Source organism: Cyprinus carpio, chromosome B18 (assembly GCF_018340385.1).
Source record: "Cyprinus carpio isolate SPL01 chromosome B18, ASM1834038v1, whole genome shotgun sequence".
NCBI lineage: Eukaryota > Metazoa > Chordata > Actinopteri > Cypriniformes > Cyprinidae > Cyprinus > Cyprinus carpio.
The window spans coordinates 17,834,857-17,862,324 of NC_056614.1; the positions used below are offsets into that span (position 1 = coordinate 17,834,857).

Sequence of the window (27,468 nt, forward strand, 5' to 3'; positions counted from 1 at the left end):
TTCAGTTGTGTTTGAACAGGATTGGAGCTGAACTTTGCAGGAAAGAAGAGCTCCAGGAACAGGATTGGGCACACTTGGTTTAAACTAATCAGTTAAGATTGGTCTCCCTCTGGTGGACATTTACATTAAAATCCAACTCTCAGATGTCTGTCCTGATATCTGTGCTTTATTTGTGAACTGCATAATCCTTTGGATAAGATCCTGTTTTATAGAAAGCATAAACAGCTTCTTGTGTTACTGACAAATGACCCAAACCAATGACAACCCTGGATGCATCAAACACACACTGGCTTGGAATAAACACGAAAGCACACAAACTAAAGCAATGTTTGCAACATTTTGCACTTTAATATTTGTTTTTTTTCAAAACGAACAACTAATTTCTTACACATTTGTACACTATGTATATAACAAATCCAAAAAAAAAAAAAAAAAAAAAAACCATAAAGGATACATGTAGAAAAGTATTAAAAGTTTTTGGATGTCTCAACAAAATGAGAGCAGCTGCTTTTTGTTACCGTGAATGTTAAATTTGGATGCTTATGAACTAGCAGACATGATCAAATAGGCTTAACTGAGAAGCAAAGTGGCTGGAAGGGGACAGTTAAACACACTACGCTGCATACAGGGGCAGTATAACCATTCCATGTTCTTGTAGATCACACCTTGTCCCATTGTAATAGAAACTACAGGGACCTACATTTACATATTTCTGTTCTTGCAGAAATATCCAGATCTCATTTAATAGTGAAAGCATGTATGTTTATACCTGGAAGACCATCTCAGCACTCATCCACGGCACATTACAAAGACTTACATAAAAAAAAAAAATTGCAATCATTCCCAGCACACAAAGCAAAAGGATTAACAGGCAAAAACGCAAGAGAATGCTATTAATTGAATGAAGAATGCATTTTAGGACATTTATTTTCATGGAACACATTTGAAGTATAAAAGAAAAAACAAAAAGCCTATATGAGTCACACTTCCAGCAGAAAGTGGGGGGGGGGGGGGGGGAGAGAAATCATCCGTTTGAGACTGACACTTTGGTGTTGTCTGAATACGTCAAGTTGATCTGCAATGACACTGTCCCATCTCTGTCTATCCCAGAACCCCACCCCTGTACCCCTGATGACAGGGTCTCAGTGCTTCAGTGATGGTCACGGTGCGTCCACACACAATTTGTAAAATTCCGCATGAACAAAGTGTACACAAATGCAACATCACAGTACGAAGGTTACATCACATATTCCCTGCAAACTATATCTTTACTCAAACGGCCCTTTGGAAACCATCCCAGGTGCAAACGTGATTATTTTACATGAAATGAATTAAAGCGGCGTGGAACCTCACAGCAGAGATAATGGTGGCTTCCGACTGGTGTGCAAAAGAATCGATTATGTGGAAAATGCCTAACCCTGTTTGTCAATGGCTCAGTCAAAACACTTGACAACAGATGTCAAGAAGGCAGCTCAACAGGTCCATCAGTACAATTTCATCAACATGCATGTTGGGCAGGCGGAGAAAGAACCTCGAGCTGCGGTCAGGATCGAAGAATGAACTTCAGAGAGACAAAAAGAAAAAATATAAAAGGTTATATGAGTGAATGTCACTCAGTTTGGCTCTCAGAAATTATTCATGTAACTCTTAAAATCATATTACGATACTAAATCTACCTAGGAGGAGGGAGGAGAATAACAGCAAAGGAGGCAGAGCAGAGGAAACCACTGTTCTGTTTTAAAAGTTTGAACTCTTGGAAAAAGCAGCGAACATTACACCACCCCCATTTCCTCCAACCGTAAAGCCAGAAGTTCTCACAAGACTCCTAGTAGGCGCCACCTTGGCATGATCTGCTCGATTTGGCAGAATATAGCCCTGTGGAGCAAAGAGGAGGAGCGGAGGGAGAGACACGGACTCCTGATTTACGTCAAGCATGTGTCAAGTCCAAACTTCTTCAGAGGGGCGATCCAAGATAGGGAAAGACACTCAATCTACACAGCAAATATACATTTTTTTTTAATATCTGTAAAGATAAATATCTTTTAAAAATGATGCAAAACATGCCACTCTTACTCTTTAACTTTCATGCATATGCATTATTTACAAATTGAAAAATACCGATTTTCTCTCTTTTTTTTTTTTTGGTGTTCTATTCCACTAACGTCTGTAAGCCAAAAGGTTACAATAATCCATTTGGCAACCCAAACACGGATCTCCCCAGACATGGTAAGAATGTTTAAAGCCATTTTGAAAACAAAGTCCATTTTCCACACACAAAAAGAGTATATAAAATAAAGCCACACGTCCACAAACATAACTGATAAGGAGGGAAAAGATTTCCGAGGGCAAGATCTTACAATGCAAGCAAAAGGAAGATATTTTGCCTTTTTGTTGGATTTCTCAGTCTTGCGCTTCACGCTGCTAACAATACTGTTGAACATGTAATATTTTATTTGTAATATTCTAACTTTTTCACTTAAATATAATTTACTCTTATGCTTTTCTTGAAACAAAAATCTGGAAAAATGATGCAATGCAGGGCGGTTTGCCAGGGAGGAGGCAGCAGAGGTCTGTGCTGCTCTGTTGTCATTGCATCAGCGCTCTAGTGGGTGGAGTTTGTCTCTGAGAGTCTGTGGTGTGGAGATGTAGCCTCAATCCTCGATGTACTCCCACAGGTCTTTGTCATAGCCTTCATGTACGTGTTGCAGCAGCACTCTCCGTCTGCTCTCACAGTATCTGCACACAGAAGCATCAAAACATGGACAGTTATGAACTTATAAGTGATGCATGCGCAATCTTCCTATAAAGCATGGACATGTCGTCATGCTTGAATCCAATGAAACACACACTCTGAATTAAATAAAAGCTGTTTTAGGTAAGGGGGATTGTTATTTTATTTTTTATTTTTTCGAAGTTTGTTTTTAGGGCTGTCAAAGTTAACTTAGGTAAGGCAGTTAATAGTAAACTTATATAAATATTTAATACAGTTGTCAAAGTTTTGCACAAGATTCTAAAACTAAACAAAACATCTATTAATTCCTTTACACCAAATTTCTAGATAAATGTTTTATGAGATATTTTTTAATCTTGTGATGATAATGTATTAATTTAGGTACTTTTTAAAATAAATTTGGCATTGCACTTGATGTGAATATTTGTTCTGCAAAAACATCTTGTATTTTTTATGTTGCATTGGATTTGGAAGGGTCTTAAATATGTATCATAGGCAGACAAATGTTAGTGTCGTTCTCAAAGGGATAGTTCACCCAAAGATGAAAACTGTCAGCATTTACTCACTTAAATATGTATCATAGGCAGACAAATGTTAGTGTCGTTCTCAAAGGGATAGTTCACCCAACTTCCATTGTATTTTGTGGACCACACAATGGAAGTCAACAGGAACTGAAACGGTTTGATTATCAATATTCTTCATAATGTTCAGCAAAAGTAGTGCTGTCAAACGATTAATCGCGATTAATCGCATTCCAAAAGAAAAGTTTTTGCTTACATAACGTGTGCGTGTTGTGTATAATTACTATATATATACTATATATATAAAATATATACACACACATATATACAGCATATATTTTGAAAATATTTACATGTATATTATAATATCATATATAAATATATTTAATATATAAACGTAACATTTTTCATAAATGCATGTGTGTGTATTTATATATACATAATAAATAGACAGTACTCACACATATATGATGTAAACAAAAACTTGTATTTTGGATGCAATTAATCATGATTAATCATTTGACAGCACTAAGCAAAAAAAAAGAAATGCATACAGCTTTGGAAAGACATGAGGGTGTTCTAATCATGACCTTTTTAATTCTGGGGTAAACTATCCCATTAAAGAAAATTTGTACACTTGCCTGTATTTATCTTGTACTTTCTGCTTAATGTCCTGCAGAGAATCTTGGGAGATGTCTCGTTCCAGGTATCCAGACAGAACCTCTGTAGCATTCTCCAGATCTGCCTGGTTATTCTGGGTGCAAGCACATAAACCATCAAACATTTCAAATGAGATTATTCATGTTCTTATAACACAATCCAACACCTTTTCAAAAATGATCAACTTTGGTTTACCTCGAAGATGATAGACTGGTTGTTCTTCTTGAGGTAGAACGCAAAAACGTAGGTGAACATGAGCGTGGAGCGGCACTGGCACAGCACATCCACGGCCTTCTTCAGGAACTGCACCTCGATCCATGACATGTTGTGCTGCTGCATCTCCTCCATCTTCTGTTTGACCTGGGCGTACAACTTGTGCTCGAAGCGCAGGCTCTGCATGTGGTTCATGTAGCGGTTGCAGTAGAACAGGTACCTCTGCAGGGCTGCTCTGGAGCGCTGAACAACATGTACAAACATACAAAATGTTTACTAATGAGTCCGCAATTTGCATATTCAGACATCAGCACAAATGGACTAACATAATTTACCTCTTGAGCATCCCGGGCTGCCTTGGCATCATCCTCGTTGTAACGATTACAGTTGTACCTATGAGTCAAAACATTCAAGAAATAGTCCTATTAGCTACTAATGTTTTAGACATCAATAAACACCTGTAAAATTCAACAAAACTGTTATATATAAACACATCATGAAACATTCAACTGTTTGAATTTCAGCGGTCTCCAGCTGAATGAGTCACTCTAGGTTTCTCTAGGTGATATTAGCAAGTGTGTAAACAGATGACTCTATGGAACGAGGAGGAGGAGAAAGCTAGCCTTTGAGCGCTCAAGTTTAAGTGGGACTTGTTGATCAAAGACGTGCCTTGGGAAAGGGTAAAGGAGAAGCATTTAGGTTTATCTGAGAGAGAGTTCAGGGAGTTCATATTTGATTGCGGATTGTTCTATTTAGGTGTGTTTGGTTCAAAAAGCTTACAGAAATAAAACATTTATAGCAAAGAAAATCTATTTTTTAAGTGTTTGTGAAAGCATTCACTAAACCCTCCACCAGCAGCCTAGCTTATGAACTGCTGTTAATTGAGGATTCAAATTCAAAGCCAGACAACCTACAACAAATCCTACTAATGGAGAACAAATTAAAAATACTAAAATAAACAGTAGAAAAAAAATAAAAAATAGCAGAGACTAAGAGAAAGAGAGATTATTTTTTGCTTAAATCTTGTGACCAGAAATTTGTTACATTAAAAAGGAAAAAAAAAACACATGATCAAGGACCTTGCCAAATAGGTGCAAATTTTAGTGCTGTGATAATGACAAATTGACATTAATTGCAACTAATTAATTGCATAATTAAACTTTAATTTAAAATAGGTAATTTTTATTTTTGCTGAATTCCATGCAATTTTATTGTTTTGAATCAATAATATTTAAAATATCTTAAACTGAACCATTTTAACATTATTAAACTACTTTATCATATCCTGCTTTTTACTTTTATAGGATACTGGTAATATCAGATCTGTTTGTCCGGTACAGTTTTGCCATGGCTGTTTATTATATTGTGTTTTTAACAGGCTTGTCTCTCCTACTCAAAGCACAATAACGATGTTTACTGTAAACTATGCCGGCATCTCTTCACTTGAGGCTTTAATGAAGAGAACGCATTTGTGTGAGTGAAAGGTTCAGAAAAGAGAGGAAGAAGAGCAGCACATCTACACGCACTGAATGTCAGATATTGTTAATCTCAGCTGTCCGGGAGTTATTTAAGGTTTAAATTAAACACACCTTATAACCACTGAGCTTTTCATATTTGCCATACCGTCACACATGCTCACATTTTCTGCATCATAAAAATGTGATCAGCTAGTTGAGAGATCACGTATCGAATCAATGATTCTTGGATACAATCAGTGGCTAATCATTGGGATTCATAGAAACGTAAATTTTTGGAACTGGCTTGGGAATCACTGAAATACATGATCCGTGCAGATCCATACTTCAATATTCATACATTTTTGGGTGTTAATATGAAGTCTTTCTAACCTTAAATAACCAAAAAAAAAAAAAAAAAACACTATAGACTATAAAGAATCTTTATAACACTAGAGCACCTACCAAGCAGAGCCATGTGGCTCCCAGGGCCCCAGGCAAACCCAGCAGAATTCTGCTTTGCAGTTCTGGTTCCGGCACACCATGTGGTTGCAGCCACCATCTTTCTCTATGGTGACGTGGCATTTTGGACATTCCTGCGACACAACAGGAAGAAAGTTATTCTTCCGGGTCACGAGAAGTCACAGAATTTACCACATCACAGCGAGCCTAAAAACTGACCTTTGTATTTGCTGCAATCCAGTTTGATGTCTCACTGTCATCATCACATTTTTTTATCCACTTTCTTAACCACTGCGAACGAGAGGTAAAATAACAGAGGACATACAGGAATCAATTCACCAAAACAATTAGGAAAACTAAAACATAAGGTACTCATGATAGAATATCATATAACAACATATACAAGAGAAACGAGTTGTGTCAGTTGCTTATGAAGGGTTAAATGTTTTCTCTCACTGGAAGATGATTGTAATCCCCATATGAGAAGCACAAGGGACTAGAAGCTTCCTTTGTTTTTGCCAAGACTACCCCCACAATAACAAGACAAGTCTCTGAAGAGCCGAGAGTAGGAGAGGTGGCAGTCTGTTAGCTTCCTTTGCCATAACAAATCGACATTTTCCCTTGCTTTCTACTGAAATTACTACACTTAAAAGGTGCATTCATTTTTTTTCCAGTGCTGTCCTTAACATATTTCAGAATGGATGTCTGTTAATGGCACTGGAATGGGGTATTCTACTCATTTTGCCTCAGTATTTAGTGAGAATGGGTGTTATGCTCAGGGTTTTGGGGTTCATATCAATGAAGAGAAATTAAATAAATAAGGGTATTCATGGAAAAGTATGATCCAGGTTTGTCAGCCAGAAATAACAACCAATATCGTGCTTAACTTTGAGAAACACAGGCTTTGTTGACAATGGAAAGCATAAAAAAAAATGTACAATGACACAAAGCCATGACTCAACATATTTATATATAAACACTGATAGCATTGTTGTGCATTTCTAGTTGGACAAAGATTTTAAACATACAATGCTGCCTCAACACACCTTACACTTCACTGGATCGTGCCAATTTTCTCCACAGTTGAAGCTGCAAAATAATTGAAAACATATTAGCATTCTCTCATCAAGCACAAACATTATAAACACAAAGCACTATATATATTATATATAAAAAAATGATTTAAAAAAGTAATTATAATTCACAATGTTATTGCTTTTTTTTACTGAATTTTTAATCAAATGAATGCAGGCTTGGTGAGCAGCATAATAAATACATACATACAAATACATAAAATGACTCTTTGCTCTAATGGTTCTAATGAGTCATTGCTTCCCAAGATGAACAGGTAGCTGTGATGGTTGGATAGGATTACCAGACTGCCATCTAGGGAACATGTCTCCTGAGTTCTAGTATCACTGGCTTGATCAGGTTTTCCCTGAGCTGGTGGAAGGCCTAAAACTGATCTGAGGTCACCTTCCAAAAGTATTTGATCTCATTAGCAGTTCAGTGTCTTACCAAAACTGCCGACCACACTTGCACCGGACAGGTTTGGCATCTGGGTACTGTACTTTGACAACATGATGGCAGTCAGGTGCTGGACACCATTTTAACAGTCGGTTACACTGCAGAGGAAGAGAACAGAGTAAACAAATTACAAACAAGAAATCAAAACTGAATGCCTTTTTACAAAGTGTTCAATGTAACAAATATGCTTAGGTTTGATTAGTGACCAAGATCTTGAAGGAATCTTAAACATTTCTTCATTTTACCTACAAATTTATTTTAAATTGGCCTGAATCTGAAAGCTTTTATTTAGTTAAAAAATACAGATTTTCTATGTGCTATCAGACCTTCGGGCCACACTATATAACAGAATGTAATTAAATCATACCTCTACAAAACTATTGGTTATTAAATGCTGGTACTTCAACTTCACTTTTGAATCTGTAATCAGTCGCCTGTTGGAAGAATTGAGATATATTAAGACAGACATGCATGCTCAAATACTATATTTGTTTTCCACCGAAGTGCATACAAAAGAATCAGACCCTGTACCTGCATCACAAAAGCAGCAGGGAGATCATATGTAGGTTAAGACAGCTGTGCGAATCCAAAATAATCTAATTGAATCGACAGGAGGTGCCATGTTGTGACTCACACCTCCAGCAAGACAGGGTAACAGAGTGTCCTACTTCTGACTAGGAATAAACTATCAGCTCATCTAGGATAGCCATAATATACTTCAGGACACACCATTTCATGGCTGAGCGAAGAATAATGAACCCAACAAGACTTTCTTATATCACAAGCAATGGTGATGTGAGACCAAGACAATAAAAGGGAGCGGAGACAGACTACTATTACAATTTTAAATGAGAGAAATTGTTATAACAGGATCCTTCTTGAAACAATTTTTTAATACTGAGATTTAAATATTGGGGTTTGTTTCTTCAAACAAATTGCCTACTACATAAACATTGTGGCTGCAGAGAGAACTTTGCTTTAAAAAATTTTTTTTATATATATTTATTTATTCACTTTTTAACGCCATGCCAGCATCAAGGCTACTTTCATGATGATATCTGAATAAATTATACAAGGTATACAATTAACAAAAGGTTATAAAAAGACATTTCAGATGTACACCAAAAATTCTAAAATACATTCAGGTGATACATTTTTAAATAAATCAGTTGGTATAAAATTTGAATAAGATTGTTGTATATTTAATTTAAGATGAGTACAATCCAATAAAATATGCTTAAAAAAAAAAACTAAAAATAATTTACTTGAGCCTTTATATAAATGCTGATTCATTTCTCAAACACTTACATGACTGTGTTGTCATCCACCAGAATATCACAGCTATGAGCAGGACAAGAAATGGTCTAGAACGGAAACAAGCAAGCTTGTGTTACAATAGGTCAGAGAAACAGACAAAATGTCAGGTGACACAGAAAAAATCTGCACAGCCAGTGTGAATAGTTCAATGGCTAAATATGAAATAGCTGCAGTACTATCAGACTGACGTGTGTGCTCTCCGGAAAGTGTTTGCTTTCAAATGCACTTCTTGGTCAAAATGCCTAACTTTGCAAGCAATAAAAGTAAACACAGTCAGTTATGTTGACATGAGAAAAGTGTTTCAAAACCTTTGATCTGTGCATTAGAATTTAAAGTGTAAATGCAGTAGCTGCAAATTATGTTTAAAATATTTAGCAAGCAATATTGACACTGCTATTCTATTTTCCCCCCCAAGACAGTTAACTTTACAATTACAAGGAGATTTAGCAATTATAGAATTACTTAAGTACTTTAAGGTTATTTTAGGCTGCAAATTCACTACCATTCAAAAGTTTGGGATTTTTTTTGTTTAGTTTTTTTTTCTTTTTTTTAGCAAGAATGCATTAAATTAATCAAAATAATAATAATAATAATAATTCCAACAAGTGCTGTTCTTTTGAACTTTCTATTCATTGAAGAATTCTAAAAAATACATCATGGTTTCCAAAAATAAAATAAAATAATAATAATAAAAAAAAAATATATATATATATATATATATATATATATATATATATATATAATATATATATATATATATATATATATATATATAAATATATAAACTTTTTTTTCAACATTTCTGCCAATAAGAAATGTTTCTTGATTTCTGAAGTAAGATTTTTTGAATTATTAAAATAAAATTATATTTAAAATGTTATTTAAAATGTAAATATTTCCCAAATGTTGCTGTTTTCACTGCATTTTTAATCAAATAAATGCAGTCTTGGCTAGCATAAGACTTCTTATGAAAAAAAATCTTATCGACCCCAGACTTTTTAAATGTAGTGTATATTATTAATTTTGTTTACTCTTCAACTTTTTAAATAAAGGTGTGTTTGTATTAGTTTTTTCTGTGGCATTCTAAATCAAACATTTCACTGGTATTAGAAACAACTACTGAAATTTTGGTATCATGACATCAGAGGTTCTATGTACTAAGAGTTGGAATATGTACCTGTCCCATTCCTTCCTCTATGATTTTGGTGGTTAAATAGTCACCCCAGCACTGCATGCAGAACTTGTGCCCACATTCCAGACCAGTGAAGTACTGCAAAAGAACAACAAACACCAAATCCACATTTAGAGAAAGTTACAATTAATAACACGAGCAACTTCTGAGAACAGTGTAAACGTCTATTTCCAATAGTACTAATAAATGCATTATTTCTTATTTTAGGGTGGATCTTGCAACAGTCACTCAAAAACTCAGTAACACAGGACACAAATGACAAACACGGCAATACATTAAACCAAAAAAGCAATGAAACCAATCCTAGCTAACAGCTATCCAGTGTTGTGTGCCCATGAAACACAATGAGCCTTGTTCTCTTCAACAAATCGATACAACCAACAAGACTGTTTTTTGGCTTAAGACAGGGATCTTACAAATAATTTCTGACCAGGTGACAGAAGAGTCAGCCACAGTCATTATAATATACTGCTCCTACAAAGTATCCCTTTGTCATGCATTTTACAGTCTCAGGCCCCCCGGTAGTAAATGCCTGGCTCTCTCTCGTGGGACAACAGACAAGGCGGCAATAACAAATCAGCTTAATATTTGTGGTAGGACTGACGCAAGCAGAGCATTGCTTACAACAACATCACAAGTAGTTTAACAGCACTGTGCAGACAGTACTAATAGTATTTAGGGAACGTCTCGTGGGAACCGAGTGGTGTTCAGCTTTATGAAGCAACACATTAACATCGGAATGACAATTTGACATTGGGTTAAATTAAACGTCCCAATAAACTGCTAGTTTAAATGTATACGCAATCTGATTAAAGCTCTTAGTAAAGCAGAACTCTCAACCTCAAACTGATAAGTTTGCAGTATCGTGTCACCCCAACTGATCCTTTAATTTAAGCAGACAAGCCATGAGACAGTGACTTCCTGGCTGACGTTTTAGTCAAATAGTTCACAGTCACGATTCAAAGCAATAAACAGAACAGTTTCCAAATCCCTGCTGCTTAATCCAGAATTTTCTTTCAGACAGTTGCTGGCTCTCATGACAAAGCTGATCAAAACAATACATGCATGCATGCATGCCACACTTAATCTATCTTTTCACTGACACACACACATTTCTCAAGGTTCCCTGCAAATCCGAAGACCCGCCTGTTCTTCTCCTCAGTTGCTTTGTGTACAATTTGAGTAATCCAGTGAAGAGATTACTGGTTAGAGCAGCTCATTAGAAATCCTTCTTGCCGGCTGAGACACTGTAGTTGCAAACATGAAAACACAGATATGTCAAAATAATACTGCATACCACCTTCACACATCCCACAATGCAACAGAGTCCCATCCATGTGGTAAATAATCTGTTCACACTGCCAAGCGATTCAACAGATCAACACTGAAAGAAACGACAGACGGAATCTGCAGACGTTGCATCTAAAGTGAAGATTTTCTGAGGAAATATACAGAATTCTGTAGAATGGATGTAAAAACACTACAGCACAATCTGTAAAATTTGAAAAGAAATTAATCCAAGGATGAATTAAATTATCCATCTGTTGCACAAAAAAAATAAAAATCAGCTGCACCATTAAATGAATATATTACATTTTAAAATATTAAATTAGAAAACTCTTATTTTAATTTCCTGATGGCACCGATCGAGCAAATCTATTCTAATAATAACATTTCACAATGTAACTGTTTTTAATGTATTTTTGATCAAATAAATGCAGCTTTGGTGAGCTTAAGAGATATTTCAAAAACATTACGAAAATTTTATCAGTCCCAAATGTTTGAAAAGTAGCATATGGTAAATGGCGCTTAGAGTACTACACTTTTTATTGACTGAAAGTATAATGAAATAAACTAAAATGTCTGCTGAAGAGCATTCCAAGGGAAGTGAATGTGCAAAACTGTGTGAACGATGAGAATTCCATTTCCGGGCACAGATTCTGTGTGAGCCTGCTAATAAGCTATCAACACAGCAGCCGTGGAAACGGATTAATCAGAGGCAACGAAAGCGATTCCGCTGGGGGGCACTCACAGAGTTCGGATAGTTGAGATAGCAAATCTGACATGGCATGTCCTGTGCCGACGATCTAGTGTTCATGAGGCGTGTCCGAGACTTCTTGCTGGGGTTTATAACGTGACACTCTGAAAATAGCTTGTCCAGGTTACCATCAAAGTACCTGCAAAGAGATAAACAGTAGAATTTTCTCACAATTTGCTGGTTCAGTATTGAACAAAGACAGGTGTTTGCTGACTAATAATCTGGTGGGAGGAAACAAAACACACAGAACAGTTACCTTTCCATCAGCTTTTCTTTGTCCCAGTTGAAATGACTAAGTAATATTCTAGTGATTGTAGCAGGATTCTGTAAAAAGAGAGATAGACATACATCTTTTTATGCATCAAAAAAAGCAAACAAGCACACATCTAACAAAAAACAAAGCAATAAAATATTAGTCTAAATTTACATTTATACATATACACATTTTGTGCAAACACACACAAATACATATATAGGCTACGTGCATTAAAATGCTTCCAGTTTAATCTTTTTCTGAACAAAAAATAATGACTATCATACATTTTAACCAGGATTCAAAGAAAAAAGAAATTCAGTGTAACAACAGTTTGTATACCAAAAGTCTTGTGAGTCATATTTATAACAAGAATCATTATTTAGAACTTGATTTAAGGATCACAGGATTGCAGTCAATTTAAATCTTTTCTAATCTTTGTCACGATCCTTCAAACCTGCAGGTTTTACCCATTTGTCAACCAGAAGTTTAAATCATTAAAAATATAATTCAGTTTTGTATGGTCACTTATTCTTTTAAATATTTTAATATGTAAAGGTCAGAATAAGTATGTTGCTTCATTTTTACATAATAAATTACACTGAAGGACGATGGAGCATTATTTTAACCATATTTTGATATTTTAGTTTCACAGACATTATTCGAAACATTAAATTAGACACTTTACTTGCATTTAAAATGCTTTCGATGTATATAAAATCACTTTAGTAAACTTTATTTGATGCTGTCACCAAAAAAGGTCTTTCACAGCGTGGCCATCAATAAAATTCTAAGTGAAAACCTTTTATTTGTCAGTTATACCTCTGACTAGTATAACTCACAAAAAACAAAACAAAATGTAATGGTCACAAACTGCTAGTTTTCTGCTTAAATTATGGCTAGATAAATAATCTGTCAGGAAAAGTTTACTAATATTTTTATTATTTTGTGACAAATTACCAATTAAAGCCTAAATAACGGCTAGCTGGGTTTGTGTCACTAACAACAACACTCCAAAGAGCAGCAATGAAGTGATTCCCACTGTGTTGAGACAACAGAGCTCATTCCTGCCTGTACTGCAGTACTCCAAAAAGGTTATGGGGGCTGACATGTCAAGGTGCACATTGACAGGCAATCCAGAGGGATGCTGGAGATGTTACCACCATAACCTTCTGGATTTGCAACCACCCTAACTAGACGATCCTCAACTAAACCAAGGTCTTCTTTCCCTTCTGTTGAAAATGTAAGCAAGCTTGTAATGAACTGGGACAAACACACAGCAGACACTATATACGCATGAAGCAAGCCACAGCATTAATCACTGCAACTTATCACAGTAACAGCATTTAAACATAATAAAATGCATTTGCTGACGGCACAGAATTTGCAAATCTAATCAATTAGCACAAATCTGGAAATTAACCAGCATAAACAAAACAAACTGCGGGACGCAGAGTGAAACGTCGAGCTTCAGGAGACAGTTAATACTCCGAACAGCCTGTGGCTATGACACTGCAGCAGAAAGCTAACATAAATCATTACTCAAATTCACTTTGATGAGCTATTTTCGTGCTGTTTAATCAAACATAACCAGCCATGATGAAGCTTCGGTTCCGCCATGTTGTTGTCGGGAGAAACTAGGTAACTCTCTCACATGCTAACGCGACCTGACCCATATCCCAGCTTCACAGATGAGGAAGACGACACCATCTTCTTCATCAGTCTAGCAACAGCCTGCCCTGAATACATATGAAACACATGAACGCGTCGCAATGTAGTCTCTGGTGTACTTAAATTGGGCTTGTATGCTCGAGGTTAGCTTACTAAGCTAGTGTGACCAGGAACAAGGGGTTCTAATAAAAATGGAGTGATTTGCAATATTATTATTGTACTTTATATGTGACATGGGTTGGCATATGTTAGGATGCAGACATTTTGACAACACTTATGTAGTTTTGTTAAGCAAAGCGCATATAATGGGACTTCTCGGTCTGGTTTTGTATGCAGGTGAACTAGAAGCCGGTTAAGCATCTTATGTCATTACTGGATGTGTTAAGGACAGGGAAAAGTCTGGGTTGATCCAAACCTTCTTCTTCATATCTGTGATCATAACCATATATTAATCTTGTTGACGAAACAACAAATCAGTTTGTTTCAAAGGACAGCTGGTGCATTTTTCACGTCTCTCGTGTTGTCAGCGGGGGGCAAAGTTTCCCAGAGCGATGTAAAAATCTCCTGTTTTGTTATAAGGGCTGGTCTGAGCCCAGGGAAGCCCTGGAAACACTTACCTGGATGACCTCGTTGACCTCCCTGATACACTCCACCATATGCTGCAGGATCTGTTCGGCGGTTAGCACCTCAAAGCGGTAGTCTTCCTCATCCTGCCCGGGCCCGAGGCCGCTTCCTCCCGTCTCCCCGCAGTCGTCTCGCTCTCCTCCGGCCACAACGGGGTCAACCAACTCCACCTCGCCGAGCTCCAGGGTGTCGTCGGCGGTCTCCTCTTCGGCACTGTCTTCGCTGCATTCCTCTTCCTCGTCGTCGAATTCGTAATTGTAACCCTCGTCTGAGTCCATGACTGGGTTGCGTTTAACGCCAAGTGGGATAAGTTTGATGTGTGTTTTTAGGCAGATAGGGCAAAACAAAGCGCGAATACTTCTTTAGCTTGCTAGCATGCCAGTTTTTCTAGGAGCAGAGAAAACAACAACAGATGAGCGACGCTGCTGCTGCTGGGCCAACAAAGAGACGCAGCGTCACGGGCCGACGCTGGGTGACGTCATGTGCGTGACCCAGAACAAGACGTGTTTTAAAATAAAGTGTATACTGAATTTCTTCAGATATTTTAGTTACGAGTTAAACCAGGAGAAAAAGCACTGGAAACATGTAATGCTCTGAAAGGATTGAAATGTATGTATGTTCTTTATTTCTCTGGCAGCTAATGTTAATTTGATCATGTGAATATATGAAAATACATTAAAATAAATAGGCATTTTACAAACCAAATTTCACATATGTTATAAATTGAGTTGTATCATAAGAAAAGTTAAAGAAAAAAAAATCTTAAAATCATTGTATTGTGAATTTGTATAAATATTTCCCTCTGTTGTTGTGGCATAGCCTAGTTTTTCTCTCTGTTTTCTATTTTTATTCTTCATTTAATTATTATTATCAATTTGTCCTGTAAATTATTGCACTTTTACATCTTCAATAAATAATGTATTTTTAAAAAGTTTAGGGAAATGAACCATATATGTATGGATTTTAGTTCACATTGTAGATGTCATTGCAGAAGTGTTAAATAGAAGAACAAGTAAACTTATAATACAATCTATGTTATAATATAGGTTATATGTTATGGTAGCATAGATAAATAGACCAAATTTCCTTTCTCTCGATAATAAAGCAGGTCAAATTAAAATCACAACAGACCTGACCTGTTTTCTGTGGGGTGCCTCCTCTCTTGGTATGATCTTTAAAGTATGGAATTCTGTCAACTTGAAACACTTACCGCTTGAATTACTAAAAGTTCATTAAACAGTAAAGGCCAAATGAACAGCTAAATCTAAAGCCTATGTAATGGTCCGACTCCGGAAATTCCTTCTGCCTGCTGTTTCGCTGTCCGGTAACTCAAAGAGGCGGAACTGAATAAAAGGAAAGTGTTTTCTACCGAACACATTTCGAACAGGTACGCGTTCTCCCGTTGCCGTGGCAGCAGCGACTTCAGGAGGAACGTTCGGGCGATTAATGATGGATGCTCGAGAGACAGGTAATGAATTGTTTTAAAATATTAATCAACTTTTGAATTGAAAGCAATCCACTGTATTTCCTACGCCACAAATCCAAGCGTTTGCGTCTTTAAAGCTCCAGTGGGCCAGCACTTCTACCAGCTAGCTTACGGAAATCTAGTTTCAGAATTGTGATCAGATCTGTAACTTGTGTTTTCAGGAAATTAAAAACGCTGGCTGTGTTTTTATAACGTTATTTAAACTTCTCTATCTGAACTTTCTATGAAACCCAAAAGATCTGCTGGGTGGCATAGTTGAAATGCAGAATTTGGAAGAAGAGGACTTTGCTGTTTCAAAGTAAGTTATATAGTTTGTTTTCTTGAGTGAAAATACGTGCATATTTCTCGAAGTTACATTTTTTTTCTTCTTTTATCCGTAATACTTTGCCTCTTCAGATCATCAGATGCTCATGCAGAATTTGACATGGTTATTGGGAACATCGAGGATATTATAATGGGTATTTGTATGTCTATTATTCTATTAAGTTGACATTTTATGACAACAACTGTTAATCTTTAATATAATCTATTAGTATTCATCTATAATACGTGTTAATATCACATAATCTGTCAAGAACATGTCCTAGTTAATTTGGGTGGAAATTGTATTTAATTTTGTAAATTCATTAATGCAAAATGGAATTCATATTTTTTTATTTATTTTTTTATTATGGTTTAGGATGAAATGAGACCTGGACATGTATTCATGAAATGCACTCATGCAAATTATAACTGACACACACAGTTTTCTCCACAGAGGAAGAATTCCAACATCTTCAGCAGTGTTTCATGGAGAAATATTACCTTGAGTTTGATGTGTCTGAGGAGAACAAGCTCAGCTATACACCTATTTTTAATGAATATGTATGTGGTACTTTTAGCTTTGTTTTATCATTCGTTTATGAACCTTGTAGAGATGGAAGTACTGTATTTAAATGCCATTGCTATTTCAGATTGAAGTCCTAGAAAAACATCTGGAACGGCAGCTGGTAGAGCGAATTCCTGGATTCAACATGGTTGCCTTCACACATTCACTTAAGTATGGCATATGAATTCATCTCTTTTCCTGGGCTCGAGTATAGTGTTCAGGCTTGACAGTGACTGACAGTATTTGTTTTACACTGGTGCTATCATATGTACTGTAAAATATACAACAACAACAAAAAAAAATGATCAAAATAAACAATATACAATCCATATGAGTATAGCAATCCAGCGATAAAGTCAGTATAAAACAGAAGTTTCCAGTCTTTTAGATGCTACAAACCCTCAAAAAAATTATAATCCTCATATGAGGAGCCACATAATAAAATTTAGAAGGCAGCTATATATTTTCATGTTATGAATACTCTATTTATACTGTAAAAATAATAGTGTAAAATATTTTTTTTTAATTATTTTTTTTTTACTGTTAGTACTGTATTATTTTATTTTTATTTAAAAAAAACCCTGGTCTAAAATGTATTTTGGTAATGCAGATAATTTACCACTAGATGGAGGTATTTACATAAGAAGGTATGCGTAGAACATTATTCCATGATTGTGACCTAAATGCATTTTTTTATTTATTATCTTTATTTTCTCAATTAGACAGCACAAAGATGAAGTCTCAGGTGACATACTTGACATGCTGCTCACTTTCACTGACTTTATGGCCTTTAAAGAGATGTTCATTGATTACAGAGCAGTAAGTAAAAATCTGTTATTTTCCTTATACTACAAAATATAGGTCTCATAATGTAAAATAATGTTTATTTGGAATGTGTTACCGTTCAGAGAAAAGCTGTTCTGCCTAGTTCGAAAGTAATTCTTGTCTAAAATAAATTAACCTGACACGTAATCCCCTACTACTCTAAAACTTTGGCCTACTTTTCTTCTATCATGAACAGAAGCTATAAACCTGCCACAAACCTATTTGCTGCCTTCTTTTTTTTTTTGTAGGAAAAGGAGGGCAGAGGATTGGACCTTAGTACCGGACTGGTGGTGAAATCTTTAAATTCTGACCTCTAGCATGGCCTCACAATCCAGCTGAACCAGTGGACATCTCATGTAAATGAACACGTCAACACATATGATTATTTCCATTTAAAAATAAGAATATTTATTGAAAATTCCTTTCTGGCACACCACAAAACAACAGTCACTGTTATGCTTGACAGAAGGGAATCTGTGTTTAATTTAGGTTAATGTTTAAATGTAACATTGGGGTTAACTGTCAGCTTATCCGGTATGACTCCTCAGTATTCATCTGTCATGAAATCCACTCAGTCTGGATCAGTCTTTCATATCTTGTTGGCCTACAGCACAGCAAAACACTATTGCTGTTTCTGACCAAACTGATGTAGAAAGCTGTAATGAGCATTTGAGTATCTCAAAGCTGCCACTTTATTGCAAATATACCAAAATAATTCCTTTCACTTGACAATCATAAAGGGCTTTTCAATACGAAAGTATTATACAACGTGCCTGATATGACAACAGATCTAAAAGACCCTTTTTCCATTTAAAAGACTTGCAGGTCTTTCCAAGTAAAATATTACAGAATTAAAAACAGTGTTTATACAGTTACCAGATACAATGTGAATAATCACATAGTTTTTCATGCTTTTAATGTGATGCTGAGTCCATGTTTTGGATGTCTGTCATATCTTCTGAGTGACAATGAGAAGGAAAGACTCTCTTTTCAAAACAATACTTAGTTTTGTTGATGTATGTAAATTTCAGCCTTTCTACTCCCTTGTTTACTTAGAAGAATGTGTTGTTCTTACTAGATGAATGTTGTGTTATTGTGTACATTTGTTTATTTGTGTGTGTGTGTGTGTGTGTGTGTGTATGTATGTAGGTGTATGTGTATATATATATATATATATATATATATATATATAGACATTTGAGCCTGTGTATGAAAGAAATAAATACATTGGTTTTTAATTATATTTTATCAAAGCATTTTTATGCTCAAAACAGTTACATTCTTAAGCATAACTTTACAATAATGCAAGAACCTCACCACTTGAATGCATAGTTGCTCGAGTCATTTAGTGTATCTTAGAAAAATAGTACACTAAAAGTTGGGGCTGGAAAGATTTGTGTATTTTTGTTTATTTATTTATTTTTTAAAATCTCTTAATGCTCACTAAGGCTGCATTTATTTGATCAAACATATACGGTGGCCGACTGAGCTCAACGTGCTGCAAATAAAAAAACACCTGCAAATTAAGAAAACATTCATCAATTTGACAACACACGTACTGCAAATGCAACACAAACATAGAAACACGCTGCAAATGGGCCACCTTAGAAATGTTTAAAGGAACGGCGAAGTGACAAACATTTATCAATGTTTGCTCTGAAAGGTGAGATTTTAGTTTATTTAAACATCCTGATCATAGGATTTCTTAGCTTTTATATATATATTAGCCTAAATAAGCTGATGAAATGCACAGTGTAACTGTGAAAGGTTTATGTAAGCTGGCTAATTTACTTTGCTTACAAAAAAAGCAATAACATATGATTTTATAATTAAAGTTAATTAATTTATTAATAATATTAAAAAAAAATGGTTACCATAGTTAAACCATGGTAACCATGCACAAATTAACCATGGATTTACTACAATAACCATAGTATGACCATGGTATTTGTACAACTGTGGTTATACAAATGGTAATCAATATGCCAAAAAAACAACAACCTTGGTCTATTTTTATTTTGATACTTGCGCGTTTCTTTGTTTGTGTTGTGAGCATTTGCATGTATTCTTAATTTGCTGGTGCTTTTTTTATTTGCATGTGTTTGCATATGCAGCACGTCGTCGAGCTCTCCCAGCCACCGTAAACATGCAATAAAAGCTTTAATATTGTGAAATGTTACTGCAATTTAAAATAGTGTTTCTATGCACTGATTGCCTAGTGGGCAGTGTGCCGACATGCGGCACCATTGCGCTTCAGGCATCCAGAGTTCAAGTCCCGACTTGCAGACCTTTCTCGATCCCATACCAGCATTTTTTAAAAATATATTTTTTTTGTAAGATTATAAATGTAATTACTGTCCCTTTTGATCAAATCAATGCGTCCTTGCTAAGTAAAATAATTAATTTCATTCACGCCTGCTGCACATAAGCATACACACAATGTCCATGTTATAAACCATCAAGCAATTTTGCTGGGCACCATTATACAGAAGGGTTGTTGGACGTTCCTGAAGAGGATTTTCAGCAGTGCCAAATAATCTGAGTAATATCCCCTTCGAAGTCTCCACACATAGTGACTGAGAATGTCAGTCAGAGGATGGTCTACACAGGCACTGTACTCGCCGCTGCGTTTTGTCCTTCACCCATCCAGTCCAAATAGGCAAAGTAGCTGCTAGCTCCGTATAACAGAGTCACCACTATGGCAAAGAACTGAAAGAAAAGAAGAATTATAAAAATGACAAAAAAACATATACAGACCTTACATATAGCACTCATGTATGAGAAGTATGGAGTATGTGTGTGTTTTCATACAATAAACATTAATGGGGTTCAGTGTTGTTTTGGACTCCATTGACATGCATTGTACATGTAAAACACAGTTAAAACAGTCTTCAGAATAAAGTAAGTCACACAAATTTTCCTTAATGTGTGAACTGTCCCTTTAAGAACTTAATAAGAACGTAATCTTTAATAAAAGTTAAACAACAGATAAATGATTTCAGGGCATTAAACTGTTTTACAGGAAAGTATATTATCAGCCATTGAGCAGATATGTACATTTAAAGATGTTGTAAGAACTTTGAAACTTAAGCTGTTGACTTTTACACATGGAGGGGGTATAAACTGTGATTACACTCCTCCACTGAAAGCATTACAGGTTTGTCATGTGCTTGCCACACAATTTCATGTGGACTCTGGACGATGTGGTTTTTAAAGCCCTACAAAACACACACATAGCACTCAGCAACCTAGCTTTTGAACTCATCTGACAGTTTCACATTGTAACCATCTACTAAAAGCCTTTTATTTGATCTACAGAACTGTATTGAGTATTTTAGTAAGTGATGAATAATACTTTAACCAGACAATTGAAGGTAATGCTTCATATGAGATGTTCTGGTTTAAAACATATTAATATTTTTTTGTTAAGAAAGCCCTATCTACACTACCATCAAAAATTTGGAGACAGTAAGATTTCTTAATGTTTTTGATTTCTTAATTTGATAAAAAAAAAAATCAGTAAAATTAGAAAATATTTTCAGAAATCATTCCAGGGTTTTTACGGGTGCTTGAATTCCTTGAAAATGCTTGAATTTTAATGTAGTGTTTTCAAGGTTCAAAAAATGCTTGGTATTTGAATAAAGTGCTTGAAAATGCAGTTGCATTGATTTAATAATTTGCTTTCTTACTGAATAGTTCATAATTTTTTTTACATAAAATTAGCCTAAAACAGCTCTACTTGAGTCTCCGTGTATGGCTGTAGTGTGATCTTTATTCTGATGGAGCAGAGCGGGAGATAAAAACATGCCGGAGGTTGCTGCTTCAGTCAGCGATTGCTTAAAAAAAAAAAAGACAAATATGGTTAAAACGAGAGCTAAATACTAATAGCCTCCTGCTAAGTCTGTTTTTTTTTCATGAAAGAGTCTGCGCTTTTGCGCCATATAAAAGGTAAATAAAAATGCCCCTGCTCAGTTAAACTAAATCTTTTAAGACTGTCGCATTCAAAGTAAAATGTGAAAATTAATGAAAAGTGTTTATTGCGGCATATGTTTAGATCTGCTCACAATGCACAAAATTTCTTGCTCAGTTAAACTCCCCAGTGTTGAGCATTATCACACACGTTTGTGTTGGGCTCAGATTAGTCACCAGTGAGGAAAAATCTGCAAAACGCTGTAGTTGTGTTTGATGGCATTTTTCATTTCATCATGTTTAGATCTGCTCACAATGCACAAAATGTTAAACGAGCACAGTGCTGCTTTCAGTCGTTACTGGGGAAACTGTTTTGTGTCGTTACAAATGCGCCACCTGCTGGAAATTTGTTGTTTTTGTTCAAAACAATGCAAAAATATTTGTAAAGTGGTTGATGTTTGTTGTTTTTTTTGTAGTTAAAAATGCGCCATGCTTTAAATTAAGATAATATTTATACCTTTTTATACTTTTGTGTGTGGGTTTGTTTTTAATTTTGATTAATTATTTTTATTTTTGACTGTTTAAAGGCTGAAATGTGAGGTTTATCAGTATATAAAACTTTATGAAAAACCTGTTTTTTTATAGCTACTTTTGACTTTTTACTTTTATTTTATGGTACCAGTCATTAATATTTTACCATAGACATTGCCCTACCCCGCCTTAAATTATATTTTAAAAGATACTGCAGATACCCTGTAAATTCTTAACTTTTTAAAATGTATAATTTATGTACTGTTTGTTGGCTATTTATATTAGGCAATGATATATGCAATCCAGACAGGAGTTTTTGAATAGCACAATAAAATCTGATTTAAAGTGAAGAACAAGCATGTAAACATGTATTTTACCACAGTTGTAAAGTGCTGGAAAATCTTGAAAATGCAACTTGAAAGTGGAATTTTACTTTGGAAAAGGTGTAAGAACCCTGTCATTCTAATATACTGATTTGGTGCTCAAGAAACATTTTCTTATTACTATCCAGTTTGAAAAGTTATGCTGCTTAATATTTTTTGTGGAAACCATGATACACATTTTTCATGATTCTTTGAGTATTCATTTCTTTAAAAAAAACTGTACTGCTCCCAAACGTTTAAATGGTAGTTAAAATATTTGTAAGGGAGTAATTGAGTGTTGCTAACATCTGTATCCCCTGATCTGGGTGGGCAGTGTGACACCATGCTGTTATCAGCGTGTTTCACAGATAAGCCTGACTTTACTTTAGAAATGAGGTAGGAGAGACACACCTTGTTCAGCTCATAGCATTTGTGAATGTGTGTGTAGTGTGTGTTTAAGACATGTTTTCACTCACTGCAGAAGCTCCTAGATGACCATGCCAGGGATACCACTGGGGTGGGACAGATACTGCATCAGCCAGAAAGGCAGTTACGTATAGAACAGCTGCGACTACATAGAACACCATGAGCTACAAGGAGGAAAGGAAGACAGGATTGCAAACCTGATTTAACTGACAAAGTCACAAATAATAGAGGCTATCTCCTCCATTAGAGGAGTAAGTGTCTCACCACTAAAGGCCAGGGCACTGAGGGTAGACTCTGATAAAACCTCAACAACAGCACAACAAACAGGGCAATGCTCAGGAGCCACAGCGTCACGCTGACAAACATCACCCAACCATAAACAGGAAGCAAGGTGTAGCTGGTGCTGGCGATCAGCGACCACACCAGTAATCCAACAAACTAGACAGAAAAATGGAGATGATCATTTGTTAAGCATCAATGACAAAATATAGCCACTTGAAAATTCTGTTATCATTTGCTCAACCTCATGTCATTCCAAATCTGTACACCTTTATTCCTCTCTTTTGCGTAACTTGAAAGTAGATATTATGAAATGACCCATGGAAAGTCATGTCTCCGAAACAGCATTGGTCCACACTCATTTTCTTTGCATGGACAAAAAACACTGAGACATTTTTTCAAAATATAATTTTTTTGTGCCACAGAAAGAAAAGTTATACAGATTTGGAAGGACAAGAGAGTGATTAGATGACGACTGAATTTTTATTTCTGGATTTTTTTTTTTTTTTGGCGTATTATCACCGTGGCTTTTCTTAATGTCGGGGAGTTATAATTAATTTAGATGACATTTGAGCTTGCACAATTACATACATGCTCTGAAACACATGAGGTTCAAAATGAAAGTGACATAAGTGTGAATCATCCTGGTAGTTCTCATCAGAGACCAAACCTACCAAAAAACATTTAACATGCAGCACTGTCAACAATTAATGTTATTTTTAGCACCATATAGTACCAGTACTGATGTATGTCCTGGGAAATTTTTTCAGAGTTATAAATTTAAAGCTTTTTTACAAACACAAACAGATGATGCCAATGCCATCCTTTGTACAATGAATATCAAAAGTTCATGATGTATTATTCATCTGATAAAGGTCTCAGATTTCAGTCTATGTGTCTGACACAAGATAGCTACAAACAACTAATGTGACTTGCTCCACCATATAAAGACTAAAACAGACACATATCAGGCCAAATATTCACTAAAATTCAGTTGGATTTTAGTATTGGTATTAGTATGGAACATTGGTATTTACTGACTTGACAATGATTAGATAATGTATTTGTATTGAGGGGCGTGTTTTATTATGGTTATTGACCCAATGACCAGTGAGATGATAATACAATAAACATCATAAAACTGATGTTTGCTGTAGAGTTTAATCAGTAATTTATATTATGGACAAGTAAGTATTTTTCTGTACACTTTGTTCTGATTATTGCATGTTCATACCTTAATAAGTTGATATTTTGAGCAGAATGTAGTTTTTGTTCCTAAATAACAAAGAAACATAGACTTGTGGTTTACCTACAGTTACTTCTATGTTGGCTCAGTTTAGGTGCACACTTAATCGCTACATCTACCTCTACGCAAACCCTGTACAAGCATCTTTTGCATAACATCCTAGTTGCATGAAAAATAATGACCAAAATTCATAGTACATGCTGAACCTGGTTAGTTTCATTTTATTAACCAATACCTACAGTCTCAGTTTTTCTGAAATACTGGATATCTGGCTTTTTTTTCTTCTTTTTTTTTGAAGAAACTCAAAAGAAAGGTGGGTGTGAGGGTGTGAGAGTATTATGAAGGGAGAAATAAATCATTTTCATTAAGCTACAAAATATAAAACAATTATGTTAAATATACAACATATACCAAAGCATGGAAAGTGCAATATAGTTTTTCAACTCACAATCTCAACTATAAGTAGGATACCAGGAATACTTCTGATGAAGTCCATGTCCGCCATTGCTGTGGTTCCATAACTTCTCTGAGGTTCACTGGGGCTGGTCTGCGTGTTGACCTTCCCAGGAAAATCCGCCATTTCTTCTCAGTATAAAGAGTTGATTACATAAAAATGTCACTTTGAACAGAAAAAAAAGGGAAATAATGCAGCACAGTGGAGATGCACCAGAACAGGTAATGCAGGTGCTGTCACTACCTAACAACTCAGCCTAAACAGATAAAGGTTTTCTGTCTCTCTTTCACACCCTCCCTCTTGCTCTCTCTCTCACTCTCTCTCTCTCTACACATTTGCACACCTACAATGTATTTACAGTGAGATCATGTTAGGTGGATACTGTGTATCTAAGTAATAAATAACTTCAGTAAGAATAATAAAAGTGAGAACCCTCAACCTTCCTCTTGTAAAAAAAAGTTAACAGCAAGACATAAAAAACAGTAGAAGTTAAAATTGGGGGTTAACAAATTCCAGTGTTTACAAGTTACAATGTCAGAATCACTGACAAATCAATTCGCACTTTTTTAATGACCCCTCTTAGTTTAGATCCACACAAGGTAATAGTTTCTCAGGATATATATATATATATATATATATATATAGTCATAACATTCATAATTAAATTCTAAGACTTTTCATTATATGCAGAATACTCTTCCTGTATGCAATGTTCATTGCAGTCCTTGCTTTGAATCACTCACATTATAAAAAAAACTATAAAGAGTCATTCATCAACGTCTTACATCTTTCACTAACCTTCTCAACAGTCATTTTTGTACTGCTGTCGTTGACTCAGTTTGGCCACTTGTCTGCGGCGACCAGATGTAAAACTTTCGTGTCATGTATTTTTGCTAGTTTGGTTGTTTCTGTACTATACTCTCCGTGAGGTATGAAACGGCCTTTGGTCTTCATGCTGAGTACGCGTCAGCTGTTCGCCTACTGGGGGGAAAAAAACATTGTTGTCAGAAGTGGGATTCGAACCCACGCCTCCAGGGGAGACTGCGACCTGAACGCAGCGCCTTAGACCGCTCGGCCATCCTGACACATGGAGCTAGTAGTGATGTTTTGCCCTCTAGTGGTGTGAATGCACAGCGTTTAAAACTACTTTCACTTTTCTCATTCATGTTTACTCTTTTCTTAATCTAAGTCAAAACCAGCAATGCATACAATTCATATATGACATAATGCAACACATATAATATAATTTATAATATATTTTTTTCCTGTGACATAGCGTGGCCATTTCTATAACATCAAAATTGAGAACACATTGTGGGATTCAGTAAAACTAGGATAAAAACTTTAAAGTAATGCTAAACCTATGAGCAGTGACTGAAATTAACCTTTCCATTTAAGGGTGACATTTTCTTTCTTATATTGATTCCTGGGGGTGAATGATTTAACTTTATAAGGGAGTTTTCTAAGCCTTTAACATTCATTTAATATGTATTTATTTACTCCGTACAAATTCCTAAATTTATTCATTTAATTAGAATAAGACACTATGGCAGGGCTTGACCCTTACCTTCTTCCCAAGGAGCAAATGTGCTCCTGAGTTGAAAAATTTAGAAGCGCATTGTGTTTTAGCTTAATAAGGGGATATAAGGAGACATTTACAAGCACAATTATTTAATTTATCAGAATACAGAAAGTAGCCTACACAAGGTTTTTAAATAATTAGCTTAATAAGGGGATATAAGGAGACATTTACAAGCACAATTAGTTAATTTATCAGAATACAGAAAGTAGCCTACACAAGGTTTTTAAATAATTTTGCTTTAGACTCTATTTAAAAGGCTAATTGTGTAATTAGTTGTTGATCTTTTACTAAAGAAAGACTTTATTTAAAAATTCACAAAGTAAAACAAGTTTAAGTAAACAATAAAGTAAACAAAAGATTAAGTTCAAATGAACGAAAGAACAATAGATAACACTTTACTATAAGCCCCATTTGTTAACATTAGTTAAAACAGGTTAACATTAACAAACAATGTGCAATAGATGTTTGTTGGATTATTTTTTATTTTTTTTTAATTTTTATTTATTAATATCGATTAGTATTATTGTTAATGTTAGCTCCATTGAATATTAGCAGACCCAACTTTTGATTTTATAATGTATTATTAAAAGTTGAAATTAACATGAACTAAGATTAATAAATGCAGTCATTGTTATTTCATGTTAACTAATGTTAATCGAACCTGTTAAGTGTTACCAAACAATAATAACGAATCAGTCAATATATAGACAGGTGTTAAGTTTTACCATGTTTTAGGTTAGATTAAAAGAGAAAAAAAATGTTATAGTGTGAAAATAAATATATATTAAGTGTTTAAGTATTAAATTGGTGCTATGATGAAGACTAAAGCGAATAGTT

At 35.2% G+C, this 27,468-nt stretch overlaps 3 protein-coding genes and 1 non-coding gene across 7 annotated transcripts; 1 reads left to right on the forward strand and 3 right to left on the reverse strand.

The window, feature by feature from the left end:
• Nucleotides 1-318: 318 nt before the first annotated feature.
• Nucleotides 319-16,001, reverse strand: arih1 (ariadne ubiquitin-conjugating enzyme E2 binding protein homolog 1 (Drosophila)). 2 transcript variants are annotated; one of them, XM_042744137.1, is made up of 15 exons: nucleotides 15,874-16,001; nucleotides 14,657-15,050; nucleotides 12,372-12,439; nucleotides 12,110-12,254; nucleotides 10,063-10,155; nucleotides 8,877-8,932; nucleotides 7,936-8,002; nucleotides 7,560-7,666; nucleotides 7,088-7,130; nucleotides 6,261-6,332; nucleotides 6,045-6,175; nucleotides 4,461-4,518; nucleotides 4,108-4,368; nucleotides 3,894-4,006; nucleotides 319-2,736 (listed from the first exon to the last, which is right to left on the reverse strand). In XM_042744137.1, exons 2-15 carry the CDS (start codon nucleotides 14,939-14,941, stop codon nucleotides 2,652-2,654), a joined length of 1,584 nt encoding a protein of 527 aa, XP_042600071.1. In that variant the 5' UTR covers nucleotides 14,942-15,050; nucleotides 15,874-16,001; the 3' UTR covers nucleotides 319-2,651. The 2 variants fall into 2 exon arrangements, with proteins under 2 accessions (XP_042600071.1, XP_042600070.1); XM_042744136.1 differs by having other exon boundaries at nucleotides 15,795-15,921.
• Nucleotides 15,973-18,983, forward strand: LOC109108734 (ADP-ribosylation factor-like protein 2-binding protein). 2 transcript variants are annotated; one of them, XM_019121840.2, is made up of 7 exons: nucleotides 15,973-16,131; nucleotides 16,387-16,447; nucleotides 16,546-16,607; nucleotides 16,907-17,013; nucleotides 17,103-17,188; nucleotides 17,740-17,836; nucleotides 18,091-18,983. In XM_019121840.2, exons 1-7 carry the CDS (start codon nucleotides 16,110-16,112, stop codon nucleotides 18,157-18,159), a joined length of 504 nt encoding a protein of 167 aa, XP_018977385.2. In that variant the 5' UTR covers nucleotides 15,973-16,109; the 3' UTR covers nucleotides 18,160-18,983. The 2 variants fall into 2 exon arrangements, with proteins under 2 accessions (XP_018977385.2, XP_018977386.2); XM_019121841.2 differs by having other exon boundaries at nucleotides 16,055-16,131; nucleotides 16,311-16,447.
• An 86-nt stretch (nucleotides 18,984-19,069) lies between these two features.
• LOC109108733 (plasmolipin-like) lies at nucleotides 19,070-26,089 on the reverse strand. Of its 2 annotated transcripts, XM_042744139.1 has the most exons (5): nucleotides 25,848-26,089; nucleotides 25,044-25,214; nucleotides 23,335-23,508; nucleotides 23,121-23,234; nucleotides 19,070-20,551 (listed from the first exon to the last, which is right to left on the reverse strand). In XM_042744139.1, exons 2-5 carry the CDS (start codon nucleotides 25,173-25,175, stop codon nucleotides 20,444-20,446), a joined length of 528 nt encoding a protein of 175 aa, XP_042600073.1. In that variant the 5' UTR covers nucleotides 25,176-25,214; nucleotides 25,848-26,089; the 3' UTR covers nucleotides 19,070-20,443. The 2 variants fall into 2 exon arrangements, with proteins under 2 accessions (XP_042600073.1, XP_042600072.1); XM_042744138.1 differs by lacking the exon at nucleotides 25,848-26,089 and having other exon boundaries at nucleotides 25,044-25,364.
• On the reverse strand, nucleotides 26,052-26,134 carry trnal-cag. The gene has a single exon. It is a non-coding gene; the product is annotated as a tRNA-Leu (tRNA).
• Between the last annotated feature and the right edge of the window lie 1,334 nt (nucleotides 26,135-27,468).